The sequence below is a fragment of the Schistocerca gregaria genome, chromosome 8 (genome assembly GCF_023897955.1).
Source record: "Schistocerca gregaria isolate iqSchGreg1 chromosome 8, iqSchGreg1.2, whole genome shotgun sequence".
NCBI lineage: Eukaryota > Metazoa > Arthropoda > Insecta > Orthoptera > Acrididae > Schistocerca > Schistocerca gregaria.
In genome coordinates, this window is record NC_064927.1 from 210431463 (window position 1) to 210451941 (window position 20479).

Genomic DNA, 20479 nt, shown 5'->3' on the forward strand with positions numbered 1-20479 from the left:
CGACAGTCCACCTGTGAGTGGGCATTCTTGAAATGAAATACATAATAATAATGACAATAATAATAATAAACAATGTCTGAGCAGATTTTCTGTTTTTACCATTGTGGCCAATATGTCAGACATATATCTGAGGAAATACGGGACATAAAGCTTAAATAATAATTTCACTATAACACATTTACAGTTAGGTGTATAAAAACTCCTTTATTAGTAAAGATACCTGTGGCTAAGAAGCCAACAAGGTTTCTACAACTGTTCATACAAATAAAATAATTCATTTATTTATAGTCATGTACTAGACAAATTTCCTAGCAGTATGACATGGAATAGACAATTTTGATCACAAAGTTTCTCAAAGAAAAATTCATAGAACACAACCCACAAAACTAAATGTATGAAGAAAATAATGGAAACTCCATAAATGATATTCTTGTACACAGAATGCTACACTATATTACATGGTATCATGTAACATTTCTGGGTGACACTTCCCACAAAAATCCATTAAATTTCTCTCTTTCAAAAATTGACTACAATATTCCAGTTAAAATTCACATTATCAGACAAGAGAGAGAGAGAGAGAGAGAGAGAGAGAGAGAGAGAGAGAGAGAGAGAGAGAGAGAGAGAGAGAGAAAGGAGGAGGAGGAGGAGGAGGAGGTGGAGAAAGAAGGAAGAAGAGAAGAGGAGAGAAGAGAAGAGAAGTTGTCAGAAGTTTATCAGTAGATTTGTTACAGACGAAACTCCTGTTCACATGTGGGTGCCTGTTACCTATTATAGAAGCAGATACCAGGAGGTTGACAGAATAACAACCTATATAAATGTGTTTTTCCTTGAAATCTCATTAAAAGCCATTTACATTAGCACTCTGTCACATATTTTGTTTGTGAAAAATGAATCAGTAGGAACACAGTAACAATATGTAGCGGTCTATCGTCAGTTCCTCAGCATTGATATGGAAATGCATTATTTACAAACAAATAACTTTTACATTCAAGGGCGACTATGATGTCATTTACAATATTTTAGATAACTATGAACCCCAACCATAAGAAGTTAATTAAAAATGCATCATGTTAACCCGTCATAAGGACCTGCATACTGGGTCACCATTCTTTGATTAAAGCAATTCATGAATGACAAAGTACAGAGGAGAATCTCTAATGCTTCTTACACAACTAAATTTAGCAGATATAAATCAAGAAACAATAGTGAAAGCATATAAATGCATGTTCTCACCAACAACAAAAGATTATTGTTGTGGGGAGAGAGAGAGAGAGAGAGAGAGAGAGAGAGAGAGAGAGAGAGAGAGAGAGAGAGAGAGAGAGAGAGAGAGAGAGAAACTGACTTCAACCAACTTGGAAGACATTCCCAAGGAACAGAGGAAAGTGATTTGCTTATGCTTGGCTCTAACATTTAGGATACCTGCAGTAAACATTATTATACCATCAAGAGTTAAAGTTTTCTGCTGTCCAAAATACCGTGTGTTGCAAGCACTACACTTGTGTATATATTAATCCGACATGAATGTAAAGAGTGAAATAAGTAAGTCAAAGAAGATAGAAAAATTATTCTGAGAATAAATGGGAGCGATTAGATTTGCAAATCTTGAAGCATTCAGCCTACCTTAACTGAAACAAGCTTTGTTTTACGCATAACAAAATACTGAGAATACTATAGAGCACTGTCATACTCCCACTTTGTCACTATCATTAACTAATTGCACTGCTCTACAAATAGTTTTAAAGTTCATAATTATTGAAGCACTACACAGAAATAAACCACTCATGTCTACATATTATTAGCAGCAAATGCCGAACAAAATACACACACATGAATTAGTCTCTGAGTACAGAATACAGGTGCTTCACCCAGAAAAATTATCTTACATTAATTTCTATTCTACTTCTAAGTCATTTCATTCCATTGTTTTGAACCCCAAACACACACGTCATAACAATTAATGTATAACAGGTATTAATTAGTAATGCAAGAAACCTTTCATAGTGTCAGAAACTTTTCCTCCATATCAACAATACATATCCTCCATCAATACACAGGTAGTACACACATAAACAGTCTCCAACAGCAGAGAGAAAGCACACAAATAAATAAATTTAACACAAAAGATTCTTAGAACAAAAGAACAGTCAATTATTACATGAAAGACAACAGTACACAAAATATGTTCACAGAGCTGAAAAGAAAGATTTCCAATGTGATTTGAAAATGTTTGTATAACTCTTCGTAGCAAATTAAAGATGACTAACCTTGACTATGAACAACATAACCAATCATAAGCTTGAAGTTTCTTGCTAAAGAGCAATACTTTAATATTTCCCATTTTTCCCCAGTTGCATTAGTTTCTTCAAAAGCATTCATGACATTTTAATGGATGATAATAGTAACAATAAAATACACCAGTAAACAAAAAGCTGACAGTCACAGTTATAGAATCAGATTCAACCCCCCTTGTACATTCTTTTATCAACAAATAGCATCTTGGGTTCAGTATAAACAGCTACACCAAAACTAAATAATTAACTTAAGTTTTGGAGGTACACTTTGCATGCAGTAAAGTGAGTTAAGTCTGAAAGTTGGAGAATTATAAATTTATACAATGAAAAACCATACAGGATGTATTACAATTCTTGAAGTGTGATACAAACAATACTAAATATTCTGTATGAGTTACAGACTGTTCTATTACCTATTATTTTCATCAATTTAACACAAAATAAAAGGCTACATATATGATGCAAGTATAAGTACTTAAGTTTGCCTTTTATTCCAGAAAATGTCATTTATTAAGGTGTTAAAACAAAGAAAAGCAATTAACAAGAAAGAAATTAATTCCAAACTTTCAAATGAAAACAACAGAAAGTGCAATACATTTTTAATGCTGCAGTATGATGCCCTATACATATGTGTGCTTTCATACAGATTCAATCATTTAATTTCATAATGATATTGTCACACAATCAAACTTCACTCTTACGACTTAAGTTATGGACATATATTTCACACATCACATTATGATAAGTGGATTTTGATGATCACATTATTTCTAAAAATGTATATAAAAACATTTATATGTTGTGCTTATGTCTTGATGGACTAATGACACACTTTAAATAACATCCACAAACACCCTCATTTTGCCAGTATCCTGACATATTTCGTATCACCCATCAAAGTTCCATTTCAGAGTTATCATCAGGAATCAGTTCCCTGAAATAAGAATGATAGAAAAGAAGAAATCAAAGATTACTTTCTTGTACAGTAAATTCCTCTCTTTCTCATATATTTAATTAAATTAGTTACCAAATTATCAATAATACCACTAAAAACCAAAATGCTTAAATGGCAGTGAGAGTCTAGTCTGATAACTGGAACTCCTTCAGTCAGGTGTGTGTGGGGCAGGGAAGGGGGAGAGGGGGGGGGGGGGGGGTCACGCACGCACGAGCGCGCGTGCTCTGTACCAACTGTGTTGGGTTACAACACACACTCATTTATTTGGAGCCAACATGAAAATGGCATTCACTGCATATTGATACACAGGGTGAGCTTGCTTTTTAAGTATCATTCTGAAATAAAAATAAAAATGAAGACTTCTCTTAGCAATTTTAGTTTTACATGAAAGTCTGTTCTTTATTCTACTTTTCTACATAATTCCCAAAACTACTAAGGCACTTATCAGATCATACAACAGGCTTTTGAATACTATCTTCTAAGAAACCTGCAGCCTGGTTAGTCAACCACTGCAACAAGTACCGTAATAATTTCAAAAACCACACATCTTGACATTTCTCATTTTTTTGGAAAAAGATGGGCAATGGTTTTTCCACACATTTCACTGGTCTGATGATGAATTCCTTCTGCTATTATGCCTTTAACACTAAGAAAGCAAACCACAGCACATATTTGACGGTTGGTGGGATTCGCAATTGGAGGACGTATTTCAAATACTCACAAATGTAAACACGCTGAATGACTCTGTACCAGCATCTGTGGCGAGCCAACAGTGTGTGGTACACAGTGCGCACATGCCAAATGCCAATGTGGTGCTGCAGCAGTGGAAGTTCAAAACAGTACTTACTTTAAAACAATGCCTCCTAACATTTACTGCCTCTTGTATGTTTCATGCTACGAATCTTGTAAAGTACACCGAAATACATGCTTAACATTAATTAATTAACATCTGCTCAGTGCACTAATCTATTACTACTAGAATTTTTCCGTTTTTAAACTGTATGGGGTTAAAGGTGGTCCTTATCAATTCAGGCTGGGGTGCTACCTTCATAGTCTCATGTGTTATTGAATTTAATACCATTAAAAATCAGGACAAGGAAAAAACATTTTTTTGTTTTATCACAAAACAATCCAGCATGATATAAAGCCTGCCAAAGATGGAACCTCATTTGATGTTCTTCATCTGCAATGTTTGGGAAAATTTTAGAATGCTCTGTCTTTGGATATGTTCCAGATATTTTGTTGCTTTTTAATTTATGTGAAACAGTTTACTGATTAGAATTTGGTGAAATGTCTGAATTTCTTTTGCTATACTTGCCACTTTTTTAAAAGAAAATGACAGTCCTAACTTGTTACTGTTTATCAGTACCAAACATTATTACTACATCATCTTAAAAGAAGAACTTCTAATTTTCAATGTATTAAGTTTGAGTAACAATGTTCATCTTAACTTTTTTGTCTAATGTCTTGCTGCAGTTGTTTCATAATTTTGTCACACCAATTCCATAAACTTTGAAAATTTTTAAAGAAGCTGCACTGCCTGAAAAGTAGAACAAGTCACACTGGCTCTGGGATTAAACTTTTTTTTAACTGCCTCTGGACCAATGTGAATTTAGACTTTTAAGGCACATATGATAGCCTTGGAAGACAAAACTCTACCATCTGGCGATCGAGATGTATGAGACAGGCGAAATATCCTCAGACTTCAAGAAGAATATAATAATTACAATCCCAAAGAAAGTAGGTAGTGACAGATGTGAAAATTACCGAAGTATCAGTTTAATAAGCCACAGCTGCAAAATACTAACAAATTCTTTACAGACGAATGGAAAAACTGGTAGAAGCAGACCTCGGGGAAGATCAGTTTGGATTCTGTAGAAATGTTGGAACACATGAGGCAATACTGATCCTACGACTTATCTTAGAAAATAGATTAAGGAAAGGCAAACCTATGTTTCTAGCATTTGTAGACTTAGAGAAAGCTTTTGACAATGTTGACTGGAATACTCTCTTTCAAATTCTGAAGGTGGCAGGGGTAAAATACAGGGAGCGAAAGGCTATTTACAATTTGTACAGAAACCAGATGGCTGTTATAAGAGTCGAGGGACATGAAAGGGAAGCAATTGTTGGGAAGGGAGTAAGACAGGGCTGTAGCCTCTCCCCGATGTTATTCAATCTGTATATTGAGCAAGCAGTAAAGGAAACAAAAGAAAAATTCGGAGTAGGTATTAAAATCCAGGGAGAAGAAATAAAAACTTTGAGGTTCGCCGATGACATTGTAATTCTGTCAGAGACGGCAAAGGACTTGGAAGAGCAGTTGAACGGAATGGATAGCGTCTTGAAAGGGGGATATAAGATGAACATCAACAAAAGCAAAACGAGGATAATGGAATGTAGTCGAATTAAGTCGGGTGATGCTGAGGGAATTAGATTAGGAAATGAGACACTTAAAGTAGTAAAGGAGTTTTGCTATTTGGGGAGCAAAATAACTGATGATGGTCGAAGTAGAGAGGATATAAAATGTAGACTAGCAATGGCAAGGAAAGTGTTTCTGAAGAAGAGAAATTTGTTAACATTGAGTATTGATTTAAGTGTCAGGAAGTCATTTCTGAAAGTATTTGTATGGAGTGTAGCCATGTATGGAAGTGAAACGTGGACGATAAATAATTTAGACAAGAAGAGAATAGAAGCTTTCAAAATGTGATGTTACAGAAGAATGCTGAAGATTAGATGGGTAGATCATGTAACTAATGAGAAGTATTGAATAGAATTGGGGAGAAGAGGAATATATGGCACAACTTGACTGGAAGAAGGGATTGCTTGGTAGGACGTATTCTGAGGCATCAAAGGATCACCAATTTAGTATTGGAGGGCAGCATGGAGGGTAAAAATCGTAGAGGGAGACCAATAGATGAATACACTAAACAGATTCAGAAGATGTAGGTTGCAGTAGGTACTGGGAGATGAAGAAGCTTGCACAGAATAGAGTAGCATGGAGAGCTGCATCAAGCCAGTCTCTGGACTGAAGACCACAACAAAAACAACAACATTGCTGAGTAAATCTTTTTGCACTTCCATCCACATGGTTGCACCGAAATTATGCAATCATTCTATGAGCATAACTCTCATTGTCTTCTAAGTTTAGCGATTATGCAGGCATTCCATATATACACACCAGAGCAGCAGTCACCTGTCTCCACTACTCTCCTCTGGTGCAAGGATTAGTGACCTCGCAGACTGCCATTAGACTTTTGTCACGTTTGTCTTTGCCCAGATTTGTAAAGCATCAACTGCTGGACGTGGTCTTGGCAGACTTGACGAAAAACATGCGTCCAGCAGCTGATGCTTCATGAATCTGGACAAGACTGAATGCACCAAGAGTCAAATGGCAGTCTGCTTACCACCATGGGTCACCAGCCTCACACCAGGAAGAAGGCATGCAGAGGCGGCCGTAATGCAGGTGCACCTATGAGACACCCGCATCATCTCGACAATTTGCCAGAAGGCAATGAGAGTGATACTCATCACAGCATAACAGAATTTCAAAGAAGCCACCCTGATGGAAGCCCACAAAGATTTTGTAAAAGCTGAACCTAGATAACACTAGTGTTGCTATGAACCATATTTACATAAAATTTTAGAAATAGTGAAATATCTTGGGAATAATGTGGAAGCTTTCATGTAATAGCAGAATATAACAATACTCTACAATAATATGAAAGCTAGAAGAGGAAGAAATATGTTTTTAAACAATTTAAATAAGTGAAGATTATAATGAATTTGTTATTATTATTTCATGCTTGTAATTTTGAAACACATTTTTCCAGGCTGTTTCAGAATGTAACAAAATCTACTAAAACAATATGAAATGATCCAGATGTTTCCATATGTTAGGCCTAGCATATAAAAGAGAAGATACATGTCATTATTGTTCAGTTGTCAACTGGCAAACAAAGACAGCAGTTCTCCAAATTTATTGTCCAACAGTACCAATAAGTAAGGACAGGAAAATGACAATGCAAAAACTAACACATTATTAGAGTTTTTTTAAGTGAAATAACGCAAAATCAGTGATTTTATGAGAGATCGTGGAATTCGTAATTTTATCATCTAGAATGGTTATAAATCTAAGGATGGCAGGTTACTATTTGTAACTGATAAGTTGTTAAACTTTAAAACTGAAATCGGACTTCTAATTTTCGCAACTCTGAGCTTCATGAATAATCTTCATTCATTTTTTATATAATGAACTTTCATGTGGATATAAAACCAGCATCAAAATTGCAAAAAACATCAAATTTGGCAAAGAAAGCAGCTCCAAAATTGGTAAAAAAAAGGATGAAATTTTGAAAAACAATGGCAATAAAGTGGACCAAACTTGACAGACAGAAAGGCACCAAATTTGACAGAAAGAACAGCACAGTCTTTGACAAAAGGAATGACACTGAATTGTTCGAGGAAAAGAGTAACACCAAAGATGGTGAAAATAAAAGGAAATGATAGCACATTTGATGAAGAAATTCACAAATTCGACAAAAAACCCACAAAGTACAGCAAAAAATAGCAATGACTTGGGCAAGAAATAACACAATTTTTGGGGAAAAAAACATCAAATGCAGCACAAAAACTGCAAAAAAACGGCAACAAATGTGGCAAAAAAGGCAACAAATACGGCAAAAAAACACCAAATGTGGCAAAAAAACCACCAAATGTGGCAAAAAATAGCCATGGATGGGGCAAAAAAAACCTGGACAGGGCAAAAAAAACCCTGGACAGGGCAAAAAAAATAACCCTGAACAGGGCAAAAAAAACCTGAACAGGGAAAAAAACCTGAACGGGCAAAAAAAATAACACCAGATGGGGCCAAAAAATGAGGCAAAAAGAATAACACAGACGGGGCAAAAAACAACATCGACAGGGCAAAAAAAAAACACCAGCTGGGGCCAAAATAAACCTTACGGGGCAAAACATCAATACGGCAAAAATTAACCCTGGATGAAGCAAATAATAATATTGAATGTAGAAAGAAATAACACTGGATGTGGAAAAAAAATTAACTGTGGATTTGGCAAAATAACCCTGGATTGCACAAACTTGAAATTTGGAAAAAAATGCACCGACTTTGGCAAGAAATCAACACCAATTTCAGCAAGGAAAAAAAATTCAACACTGGCTATGGGAAAAAAGGTCAACTCCAACTTTGGCAAAAAGAAAATCAATGCCATCTTTGGGGAAAAAATCAACACCAAATCTAGCAAAAAAATCAACACCAAAACTTGCAATAAACAAAACCGAATTTGGCCATAGAAATAAAACTACTTTGTCCTGACCGTACCATTAATAAACTGTGAAAATTTTCCTGATTGTGTTTTAGGCTTCTCTTGGGAGGAATGATGTTTTCTGACTGAGGTCATAGGAAAAGGAAGTGTGCTGACCAACAGTGAGTGGATAAGGAAATTGCTCCTATAATGTGGATAATGTAGAGTCTGAATCTGCAGAGGAAGAACTGTAGTCTCTAAATAAGTCAGCTGAAGTGGTTAGTGAAAGTTATATATATATATATATATATATATATATATATATATATATATATATATATATATATAGTGTGTGTGTGTGTGTGTGTGTGTAAATAAAATAGAAAGAAACTTCCACATGGGAAAAATATATTAAAAACAAAGATTCCAAGACTTACCAAGCGGGAAAGCGCCGGCAGACAGGCACAATGAACAAAACACACAAACACACACACAGAATTACTAGCTTTCGCAACCGATGGTTGCTTCTTCAGGAAGGAGAGGGAAAGACGAAAGGATGTGGGTTTTAAGGGAGAGGGTAAGGAGTCATTCCAATCCCGGGAGCGGAAAGACTTCCCTTAGGGGAAAAAAAGGACAGGTGTACACTCGCACACACACATATCCATCCGCACATACACAGACACAAGCAGACATATTTAAAGGCAAAGAGTAAGGGCAGAGATGTCAGTCGAGGCGGAAGTACAGAGGCAAAGAAGTTGTTGAAAGACAGGTGAGGTATGAGCCCCATTATTTTATCTAGAGGACCTAAGTGACAATGAAGATGACACTGTCACTATAACAGCTGTAGGAGACAACATGGTGAAAATAAAAATATATATGACCCATCATATTAAAAAAGAAACATTCATTATGTCATGTTGGAAGGTCAAAGTGTTGTGCAGCACTAGAAATATCTGTTATGTTTGTACTGCGCAAAGATTAAAATTTGCATGGTAACTTTGAGGAACATATTTGATCCTGGTATATGACACTTTGGTTGGGCATGTGAAGTCATTAGTAGTATGTGACATAAAATGGAAGAATTGTTTAACACTAGAGCTGCAGCTGAGTCACTCGTGACCCACTTCTTACTTCTTTCATTTCCACTCTTTTGTGTTGAATTTCTGTGACTTTTTACAAAATGAGGTAATTTGCAGTTATACTTAATTTTACATTTCATGAGGAAAACTTGAAAGAAAAACATGAAGATTCCCCTAGAACCACAGACAGGTCAGTTCTGACTCCTCAGCTGTAGCCACTATAACAATCGCGTTTTCTGTGTAGCTATATATAATCGAGGGAAGCATTCCACGTGGGAAAAACATATCTAAAAACAAAGATGATGTGACTTACCAAACAAAAGTGCTGGCAGGTAGATAGACACACAAACAAACACAAACATACACACAAAATTCAAGCTTTCGCAACCAACCGTTGCTTCTTCAGGAAAGAGGGAAGGAGAGGGAAAGACGAAAGGATGTGGATTTTAAGGGAGAGGGTAAGGAGTCATTCCAATCCCTGGAGCGGAAAGACTTACCTTAGGGGGAAAAAAGGACAGGTATACACTCGCGCACACTCACACACACATATCCATCCGCACATACACAGACACAAGCAGACATTTGTAAACAGCAATGTCTGCTTGTGTCTGTGTATGTGCGGATGGATACGTGTGGGTGTGCGCGTGAGTGTATACCTGTCCTTTTTTCCCCCTAAGGTAAGTCTTTCGGCTCCCGGGATTGGAATGACTCCTTACCCTCTCCCTTAAGACCCACATCCTTTCGTCTTTCCCTCTCCTTCCCTCTTTCCTGAAGAAGCAACAGTTGGTTGCGAAAGCTTGAATTTTGTGTGTATGTTTGTGTATCTATCGACCTGCCAGCGCTTTTGTTTGGTAAGTCACATCAACTTTATATATATAAAGTGTTTGGTCAATGATCGCAAAACTCCCTTTTATCTCACAGCCTGATGATGTCACTTTCCAGCAGTGTATGCAAGTATTACACAGCCAGTGCTTTGTTCTATGAAATACAGTTTTAGTAGCACATTCTAACTTCGTACATAGTGATTGCAACATACAAATTTATTATGACCAAACGTTTACGAACAGAAGATGACATTATAAATAGGCTAAATGAGATTTTGGATCATGAATCTGAGGGCAAGCCGCTGGTGTTTGCATCTGAGGTAGAATTACCACCACCTGCAGTTTCGTATTTTTCATCAGATGATGATTACTCCTCAGGAAGTTTGGCTGAATACTCATGAGGAAGGTATGCTTGTTTATGTGTTCATTTTTATAATATTTATTGTTTGTGTATGTGCTGCATAGGCACAAATTTCAATTGCAACTCTTATGTTTATACATTGTTATTTCTTGAATTTTTACAAATCTTACAATACATTTAGGAAGGTGTGGGTTTTTTTTTTTTTTTGGTTCTAATCTTCCACAATATATTGAATGCCAATATGTGTCATAATACCAATTACTACCATTATAGGAAAAGCCGTCAAAGGGGATAAGTCAGCTTGTAGCCTTGGGTGTTGTGAACAACAAAATGACCAAGGTTGTGGACTATTTCAATTTCCTTCAGGAACCGATATTGCTGCACCAGGAAGGAACTATCTGGAAAGTGGGTGTTATGTATGACTGTTCATCAGCTGGCAGATATGGACAACAGAATGTTTTCAAAGACCATTGAGGACCACCTCCGCATTCAAAATGAAACATGAATCAGTACTACTACAGTGCTTGGCATAATGGCATAATGGAAAAATTTTGAAAAATATTGTAAAATGCTCTGAGACCAAAGCACGCCAAGTACTGGGTTCAGATAACTGGACTATGAAGGTTGAAGAACTGGAAGCTTTTATAGCTAATATTGTACGTCCGTGGTGCTATAGGAGTGGAGAGCCTAGAACAAGACACATGATGGTCAATGAAATGGGGAAATAATTTTGTGAAGTCATCAATAGCTAATGACATAATGTTATCTCAGATTTGAAATTAGACCCACAAGATCATAGGTGACTACAAGAAGACAAGTTCACTTTGGTATCAGAAAACTGGTATGAGCTCATTGTGAATGCACAGTGTAGTTACAGACAATGAACAGCTGTTGCAGATTCACACAGTTCATGGCTTCAAAACCAGACAAATACCGGCAACAGCACAGGATGGCAGTACATAAAAGCACTAAATATATTTCGATTGTTTTCCCTTATCTGGGTAAGGATGACACTAGGCCGAGTGACGAGCATTTTGGAGATTTTGTTGTAAAAAAATTGATACAACCTTACCTCAATAAAGGAACAAGTGTCACATGTGACAATTTTTTCCACCTCTTTGACTCTCTCTAAAACCTTGAAAGAAAATGATACTAATCTGTCGCGCACCATAAATTAATCTTGCAGGGAAATGCCAGTCTGTATAAAGAAGCCAAAAGAAGTGTTATACAGCACAGTATCGTTGAAGAAGAATGATACCACAGTGACATTTTATCAGGAAAACAGCAACAAGACTATTCTGATTCTCCGCACTATGCATCCTTACGTTAAAATTGAGGATGGGTTAAAAAAAGAAGCCAGACACAGTTACATTTTATAATGGCTCTAAATATAGAGTGGAACTGGTTGATCAAATGGCTCACAAATACTTGGTCAAAGCATCATCCAGACATTAGCCTGTTCCCACATTTTACAATTTGCTGGATTTGGCTGAGAAAAATGCCTGGGTATTGCACAATGCTCTAAGTAAGAGAAAGTTGAAACACGGAGACTTTATACTGCAGCTGGAGGAGGAGCTTGCTGAGAAGTATGCAGGAACCACGAAGACTAGTACTTCATTCACATCTGAAGACATTGCTGAGAGACAATAAAAGCAAACACCAAGGCTCACTGTGAAGGAGAAAAATCATCTGTAAAGGTTCAACGTGCAAGAAAACTGCCTGCAACAAGTGTACATCAAAAGGCTACTATTTGTGCTCATTATGTGATGGTAGCCAGTGAAGGCACTCAGTAAATGTGTGCCAATTTTTTAAAGTAACAAATGATTTGTGAAAAGCTACTTAATTTTTGTTGATTTCATAATAAAATTTACTGCACTTCACTTCAAAGAATAGATTCATTAGTAATGACAATAACCCAGTGACACAGGATAATAAAAGGGAAAGGCACGCAGGTCTTTAGTACCCCAGCCGCAGTTTTAGGGATGTCCAAATATCAGCAGTTCTAGTGTTAAGGAATGTGGTGACTCCCATGGAAAGGTGGTGCTCACCTTACTGACACTTGGTGTGAAATATAACAGCTAACTCTCTTGGAGATACATATCGCCACTAAAGAAACAATTTTGTGTAACTATGTTAATTTATCATGTAAAAATCCACAACACACTGTCACTGCTTGTCCCATCTCTCTCAATGTTGGAGAGCAGTTCTTCCAACAAGCTTTAAAGTTGATTGAAATAGCCAGCATTTCACCTTACAGATGGAGGAATTTCTCTATAAAGTGAGGAAAACTGCATTAATTATCAATCCCCCGCATGCCTTTAATCATTCTGATATGGTCCTCTGCTACTGTAAATTCACTATATAGACAACAGCATCATTCGTGAACTGCCACACAATGCTTCTGACAGTCCAGTCAGGCAGTATTTCAGTCTTTTACAGTTACTCAAATTTTACACTTTTTCTTGCCTTGTTTTATTTGCACAAAAGTTTTTTAAAGTTTCATTGTCATTGAAAATAAATGCAAATTCATAACTTACATAGTGACACCAGGAGTGATGAGTGAAAGATGGCAACAGGTAGAAATCTATAAAATCAAAAAGGTCTGTTATGCAGTATTGTTTCTTCAATTATGATTTGCTACATGGGAAGAGACTAAACTCGTTAAGAAACCTTTTACCACAGATATTTCAACTGGCATTTTATAAAATGGTCTATGAAAGTAGTAAAACACCAAAATTGGGAGAAACTATACAACTGTATTGTGGAAACGAAGAGACAGAGGCTGAACGAATATGTTTAGTACTTTACTGTGATTTTTCTGAGAATTGGCCTGTGGTTCTGCCACAGGAAGCACAAGAGAATCACTGGAGTAACAACCAAGTTTCCTTTTTTTACAGTAGTAACATATTTTCAAAATAAGACCTCAAGTGTTTCAGCTACAAATGATTACAGAGGATGCAATTAAGCACATATACTGTCACAATAGATCTAAGTTTTCAACAGCCGTATTCACAGAAAGAAATGATATGACTTTTTTCTCATGATGCAGCTAATCACTTCACTTCAGAAATTGCTACCAACTCATTGTATTCACAGCACACTTCATCGGAAATACGAAGGTGTTAAAAAAGCTTATACACAATATTACAAACAAGTTGTTGGTAACATTTTGGTAAACTGAAACCCAAGGTCCAGCATTTTCAGTCAGTTCAGATCATCTTTGGTGGTAATGTGTTCCTCTCCCTCTGAACCTTCTATGCCACATGGTGGGTGGTGGGTGTCACACTGTCAAAGTTACAAAAAAGGTTTTCAGATTTTTTCCCTTCTTGTGAAGTCAGCATTTCATTCTTCTAAGAAATATCCCAATTTTTTTTAAAGATGCCCTTTCCTTTCTTAGTACATTGATACTAGGTAGATGTCTGCATGGACCTAAGTGGTCAATATTTGATTAGGTCCATTCTACATAACAGGTCTGATGAACATCAAAATACAATTTTTAATGAGTTTTTTCTGCCAAGCTTCCATGATAGGTTCTTAGATTTAAATCTTTCTGGTTTCTAGGGATTGCAGTCCTGATGTAATGGCAGTTACTGCTCTGCCATTCTCTTGACAGAGCAGTTTGTCTTCATATGTGAGGGGGAAGGATGTTGGGTAACACCGGTAAGTGTTGTAGAGGTGCTGATTTGAGGATTCCTGATACTTTCGTAACTGTATCATTTAGGTGGATCTTAACTTTTGCAGTATGTGTACTGTAAAGCCACATAGGACAGCATCAGTCTACAAGTGGATAGACCAGTGGAACAGCTGATACTCAAAGAACTGCTGTGTTCACTCCCCAACCTGTACAGAGCTTGTACAAGATGTTGATCCTCATTTTTATCTTTGCTGCAGTATTACGCACAGGTTTGTGTGATGGTCCACTGTGACATCCAGATGTTGTAGGAAAGAACTGTATTTTGGTTACTGGCCACTAAATTCTACTTGAGGCACATATTTTGCCTACGAGTGAGGACACATAGTGAGCATTCATTGGATTTCATTTAATTTGTAAAATTATGGAAAAAACTGAGCAGCAATAGTGTATCAAATTTTGCCAAAACTTGGTGATACTCCAGTGACAACCATTCACAAGGTTCAGTAGGATTTTGAGGACAATGCCATGAGAAACTCACGATAAAGAAATGGTACAATCATTTCAGATGTGGCCGCGCATTAAAGGAGTGCTAACCATGTTCAGACAGACCTTCAACAAGCCGAAATGACACTGTCATTGAACAAATGCAGACTTTGGTAAAGAAGATCAACATATAACAATACGAGAGTTTTTAAATGAGATGAAGGTAACCACTGCATTGGCATATTCAATTTTGATCGATTTGTCGGGAGAGGGGACCAAACAGCGAAGTCATTGGTCCCACCGGATTAGGAAAGGAAGTTGGTCACGCCCTTTCTAGGGAACCATCCCAGCATTTGCCCAAAGCGATTTAGGGAAATCACAGAAAACCTAAATCAGGGTGGCCGGAGGTGGGTTTGAACCATCCTCCTGAATGCGAGTCCAGTGTGCTAACCGCTACATCACCTCATTCAGTTTCAATTCTGACAGATAACTTGTGCAAGCAGGGTGGGCACAAAATTTGTACCAAAACTGTTGACAATGGAGCAAAAGAAATGCCTTTGGGGAAACTGCACAGAGCCTGCTGGAAAATGCAAACAGTAACCCAAATTTTCTAAACACACTGTGTAACTTTTGACGACTTCCCAAGCTGGAAAGTCTCCAAAAGGAACATAATTTGTGTCAACAGAAGACACCATGTGGATATGATGGCCTGGCTGATCACCATTCCAAAAGACTCATTCCAGAGCATTTCCAACAATGGCATGAGTGCTATGAGACGTGTGCATTACCAAGGAGGATTAGGGTTCTGAACCTCAAATTCAATACATGTATTTCTGTGAATGACAGGTCTGATACTTTAAAAAAACACCTCATACTATAGTAATTATAAATGAAAGAAATGTATGGAGACATTGCACTAAGTGATGAATTGGTGAGGAATGACTGACGAGTGTCAATGGCGAACATCTTTACAGATGTCCAACGTTATTATCCATGAAAGTGATAGATTTCATTTGACATCCAAAACATTTACTGTAAGTTTATTCTTTGCATGCTTACATTGTTGTTATTGTATCTGTCATTGTCATCTTCAGTCTGAAGACTGTTTTGATGCAGCTCTCCTGGTTTGATGCAGCTCTCCATGCTACTCAATCGTGTGCAAGTTTCTTCATCTCCCAGTACCCACTGCAACCTACATCCTTCTAAATCTGCTTAGTGTACCCATCTCTTGGTCTCCCTCTACGATTTTTACCCTCCAGACTGCCCTCTAGTACTAAATTGGTGATCCCTTGATACCTCATAACATGTCCTACCAACCGATATCCCTAATTATATGTACTTCAAAATGCCATATGGATTAAGTAGTTTACAGGCACTCTCTCCCCCCATCCTAAATGTTTTCCTTTTTCCACCAAAACTTTGTAGTTGTCGATGTGGTTCTCTAGGCAGGAGAGAAACCAATACATGTCGAGGAGGCAAATGCTGAATATACAAGTTGATCAAGAGGATCAGGTGAGCTAATTAATTGAAGCAGGAAACAGTCTGGCTAAAATTACAGAAATAAGGGCGACCTAGATGGAATAGTAGCAGCAGCTTGACACATAAGTGTAAGTTTTGTGGACATCCTGCAACAACCATGACCAGCCCTGTGTTAACATTGTTGTCAGCTGTTTAAACACAGAGTTGAGCATGATGTTCCTGACTGAAATAAATCTCATGTCAGTGCAGTGCTTGCTGCTATAACTGGGAGATGTGGGTGTATTAGATAGAGCCTATACATGAGTAAGAGGGAGAAAGATAGGTTGGCTGAGCTTCTTGCAGATAATGTATGGGGAGCACCCATCACAGAAAGCATACTCACTGTGCTTAATGGTGTCATAGGGGTACCCTTTTTTTGGTTAGAGCCGGGAACCAGCTCTCTGTTGTTAAAGAAATTAAAATGACAGAAGAGCCTCACAAAATGCTTAAGAATTCACAAAACAGTAATTTCAGCTTATTTCATTGGAATATTAGAGGTTTGAGTAATAACGTAGAAACGGCTTTGGTCTGTTTGGAAAATTTCTCACACTCAATTTCAAAAAGACGCATCATTAGTTCTGTACATCCAGAGGTATTACACCAATGACGCGTGTAACACATGAGGAGGAAATAATAACTAGGTGGAAACTTCAAAAACATTGCGTTCTCATCTTGATAAGAATTTAAACTCGAAAAAGCACATTTAGTACCACTTAAAACAACTTACTTCAGCCACATTTGCATTTCAAAACACCATAAAACTTGGGAGAGAGAGATCAGTAAGTTAACATTTTGCTTATTTTCCATTTGATACTACCATATGGAATTATGTTCTCAGGTAGCTCATCTTTAAGAAAAACTATGTTCATTCCTCTAAAACAGTGGTTCCCAACATAGGGGGTAATTACTCCCTGAGGGATAAAATGGAATTAGCTGAGGGGTAAAAACTGAGAGATTTGATTCTGTTTCAGTCATGAACTAAATTATTTTCAAACAATCATTACTATTATCACAATTTTGTAAGACTCTAATATTGATTATGTAAGTTATTTATGATTACTTTGAGTATTAATAGTATTAATGAGGTGGATGTTACAGGTTCCTCACATTGTTCACCCACTACACACATATGTAGTGCTTTGTCCTGTGTATCGCTAATGATATAAATGAGACATATACGTAACAAATGCTAAGTGTCATAAAAATAATGTCTTCTCCAAGATGTAGATACTAATTGTAATAATCCAGAATTGCTTCATTACTCACTTTGAAAGAGAAAATTAACTTATTGACAGCACGGCACAGAAGTAACTCCATAAGGGCTACTATAGTGCTGTATACATTTTATTAACATTATTATTATTATTATTATTATTATTATTATTATTATTATTATTATTAATAGAGTGGTTAGACACAAAGCAATAACAGTCTAAAGTCGTCCAGTTTCTGCTAGTTCAGAAGTAACGAGTGCAGCAATTAAGTGATTTACGAACAATAAGTATAATTCACACATCTAAACTCATTTGATTTTAAATGGGGGTTGCAGTATGCACGTCAAGCAAGTGGTGCAATGGATAAGAGCATTGCAGGGCCTCTATGTTTTGTAACAAGCATGTACCCGCGCTGTGGATAGCTAGCTTTCTTTTCTCAGAAAGTGTTGTGGGTAGCACTTACGATGCACCATGAATTCCTTTGCACGCACGCACGCACGCGCGCACACACACACACACACACACACACACACACACACACACACACACACAAATATAATTCACCTTTCATCATTTTAAAAATAAAAGTGTTCCAAGAAAAGACTTTCCTACTACAATTTAGTTAGGTGCTAAAGTTGGTGGTGGAGGGGGAGGGTCAACAGATGATTTGGGGAGGAGGGGAGGGAGACACTCAAGAGTAATGCTCTAAAAGGTTGGGAACCACTGCTTAAAATGTGCTGTTAAGAATAATACGTGTCACTCACCCATGATCATCTTGTAGTGACCTGTTTAAGGCTTAGGGTATTTTATAGCCTTAAAGTACAGTTATTCCTCATCTGGTGTTCAGTACTCCACATTAACATTGCCTTCAGCACAAAAAGAGATGCACAATGTTTCTGACAATTTTTTTTATTACTTACCAGTGATATAAAATGGCTGTTTAATGAACAAGTTAAATTTGAAAACAAACTGAAAATGTTTCTCCTTGCCAACTACTCCTATTCCACAGAAGATTTTCCATTTTTGTAACATGTAAAAGGTGATGGGCAGGAATTACTAAATCTTGTCCATATTTCAAATTAATAAACAATTTTACATGTCACCTTGCAGCCATATTTACATACGAGTGCGAAAAGTGAATGCAAAAAGACTCATGTCATACCCTTACGATTGCTCATACAAATAAACCATACAACAGGAAACTACCTGAAACTTCCTGGCAGATTAAAACTGTGGGCCCGACCGAGACTCGAACTCGGGACCTTTACCTTTCGCGGGCAAGTGCTCTACCATCTGAGCTACTGAAGTACGACTCACGCCCAGTACTCACAGCTTTACTTCTGCCAGTACCTCGTGTCCTACCTTCCAAACTTTACAGAAGCTCTCCTGCGAACCTTGCAGAACTAGCACTCCTGAAAGAAAGGATATTGCGGAGACATGGCTTAGCCACAGCCTGGGGGATGTTTCCAGAATGAGATTTTCACTCTGCAGCAGAGTGTGCGCTGATATGAAACTTCCTGGCAGATTAAAACTGTGGGCCCGACTGAGACTCAAACTCGGGACCTTTGCCTTTCGCAGGCAAGTGCTCTACCATCTGAGCTACCGAAGCACGACTCACGCCCTGTACTCACAGCTCGAGTCTGTTGAGTGAACAGTGGCAGGATCTCTTTAGCTGAAGTCACTAGTACTCTTTACTATCTAACTATGCAACCTAAAAGTAGCCACTTTCAGTCTGGAGGAAAAGAAATTTTCTTCCTCTATTTCTGGCCAGCAAGCAAAGGAAATGTGCTGGCATACAGTTCTTTATTGTTAGAAGCCAGCCCCTCCCTCTAAATTCTTGATGGGTGGAAGGACCACAGACCACACACACAAGTGACGTTAGATACATAGCTGCAAAAATTACACTGATTCTTCCTAAAAATATTTGCTGGTTGCAATTTTACTGTAAAATAGATGTTACTTTCTGGATGTCCCCTTGTTGTTATATTGAAGCAGCTAAATTGTTCTAAGCAACATCAATCAGAGGCCATTAGTTTCAAGGATTACAAAAACATTATTTAGTTGATGCATAACATGTGATGACAAATGTATTCAAATTAATCCGGAGCACTAAGTTATCACCATATCACTCTTATCATGGGGTTACGTTAAGTGGTCTGCAAAAGGGAGCACAAAGGGCTACATGTCTTGGAGGTCACAGGGAAACTACTGATTTTACTGATTTATGAGCTGTTGATACATACCCTTGTTGTGACGTAAAAGTATTCAGATCAACAGCAGCAGGTGTGTTGTTGTTGTCATTGGAGTCTAGCTGTTGCTGTTGCTGTTGCTGTTGCTGCTGCTGCTGCTGCTGCTGCTGCTGCTGTTGTTGCTGCTGCTGCTGCCTTTCCTCAGCCGCATGAGAAGCATTGAGGCGTGCAGCACTGCGCAGCTGCTCACCCAGGTTCCCAGCTGGCGGCTGCCACAGCACCAGTGCCATCGAAGGTTTCTCCCTGCGTGCAGCACGCAATATAACTCGGCGCAGACGAGATACCCTGGTGCTAAGTGGTACATTACTCAGTTCAGAATGAGCTAGTATTACAGAATACTGTCACCATTAATGCTAATAGCTAGCAGTTCATAGCTCCAAGAAATATCTCTTGTGTGACTGCATGCAGAAGCAACTAGGAAAGGGAACATCTTTAGAGAAAGGTCATTTCTGCAACACGCAATTTATTGCAGAATTTATCAATCAGCAGATTCTTTTTTAAGGCAACAGTGCTTTACAAGAAGTGGTTCTTGTCAGAAGTGGTTACCTTTGTGTTTCACTGATCTCACAAGGAAACATTCTCAAGGTTGGAATCAACTTTTTGAAGCCTC

At 37.6% G+C, this 20479-nt stretch overlaps 1 protein-coding gene across 1 annotated transcript in view; it reads right to left on the reverse strand.

Annotated features, from left to right (window-relative positions):
• Nucleotides 1-414: 414 nt before the first annotated feature.
• LOC126284527 (probable serine/threonine-protein kinase samkC) overlaps nucleotides 415-20479 on the reverse strand; it is a 73853-nt gene continuing 53788 nt past the window's right edge. Inside the window, exons 5-6 of the mRNA XM_049983521.1 lie at nucleotides 19864-20112; nucleotides 415-3228 (exon numbers count right to left, since the gene is read on the reverse strand). Coding sequence (XP_049839478.1) covers nucleotides 3189-3228; nucleotides 19864-20112 — 289 coding nt within the window. The 3' untranslated portion in view covers nucleotides 415-3188. The remainder of the gene's footprint in view (nucleotides 3229-19863; nucleotides 20113-20479) is intronic.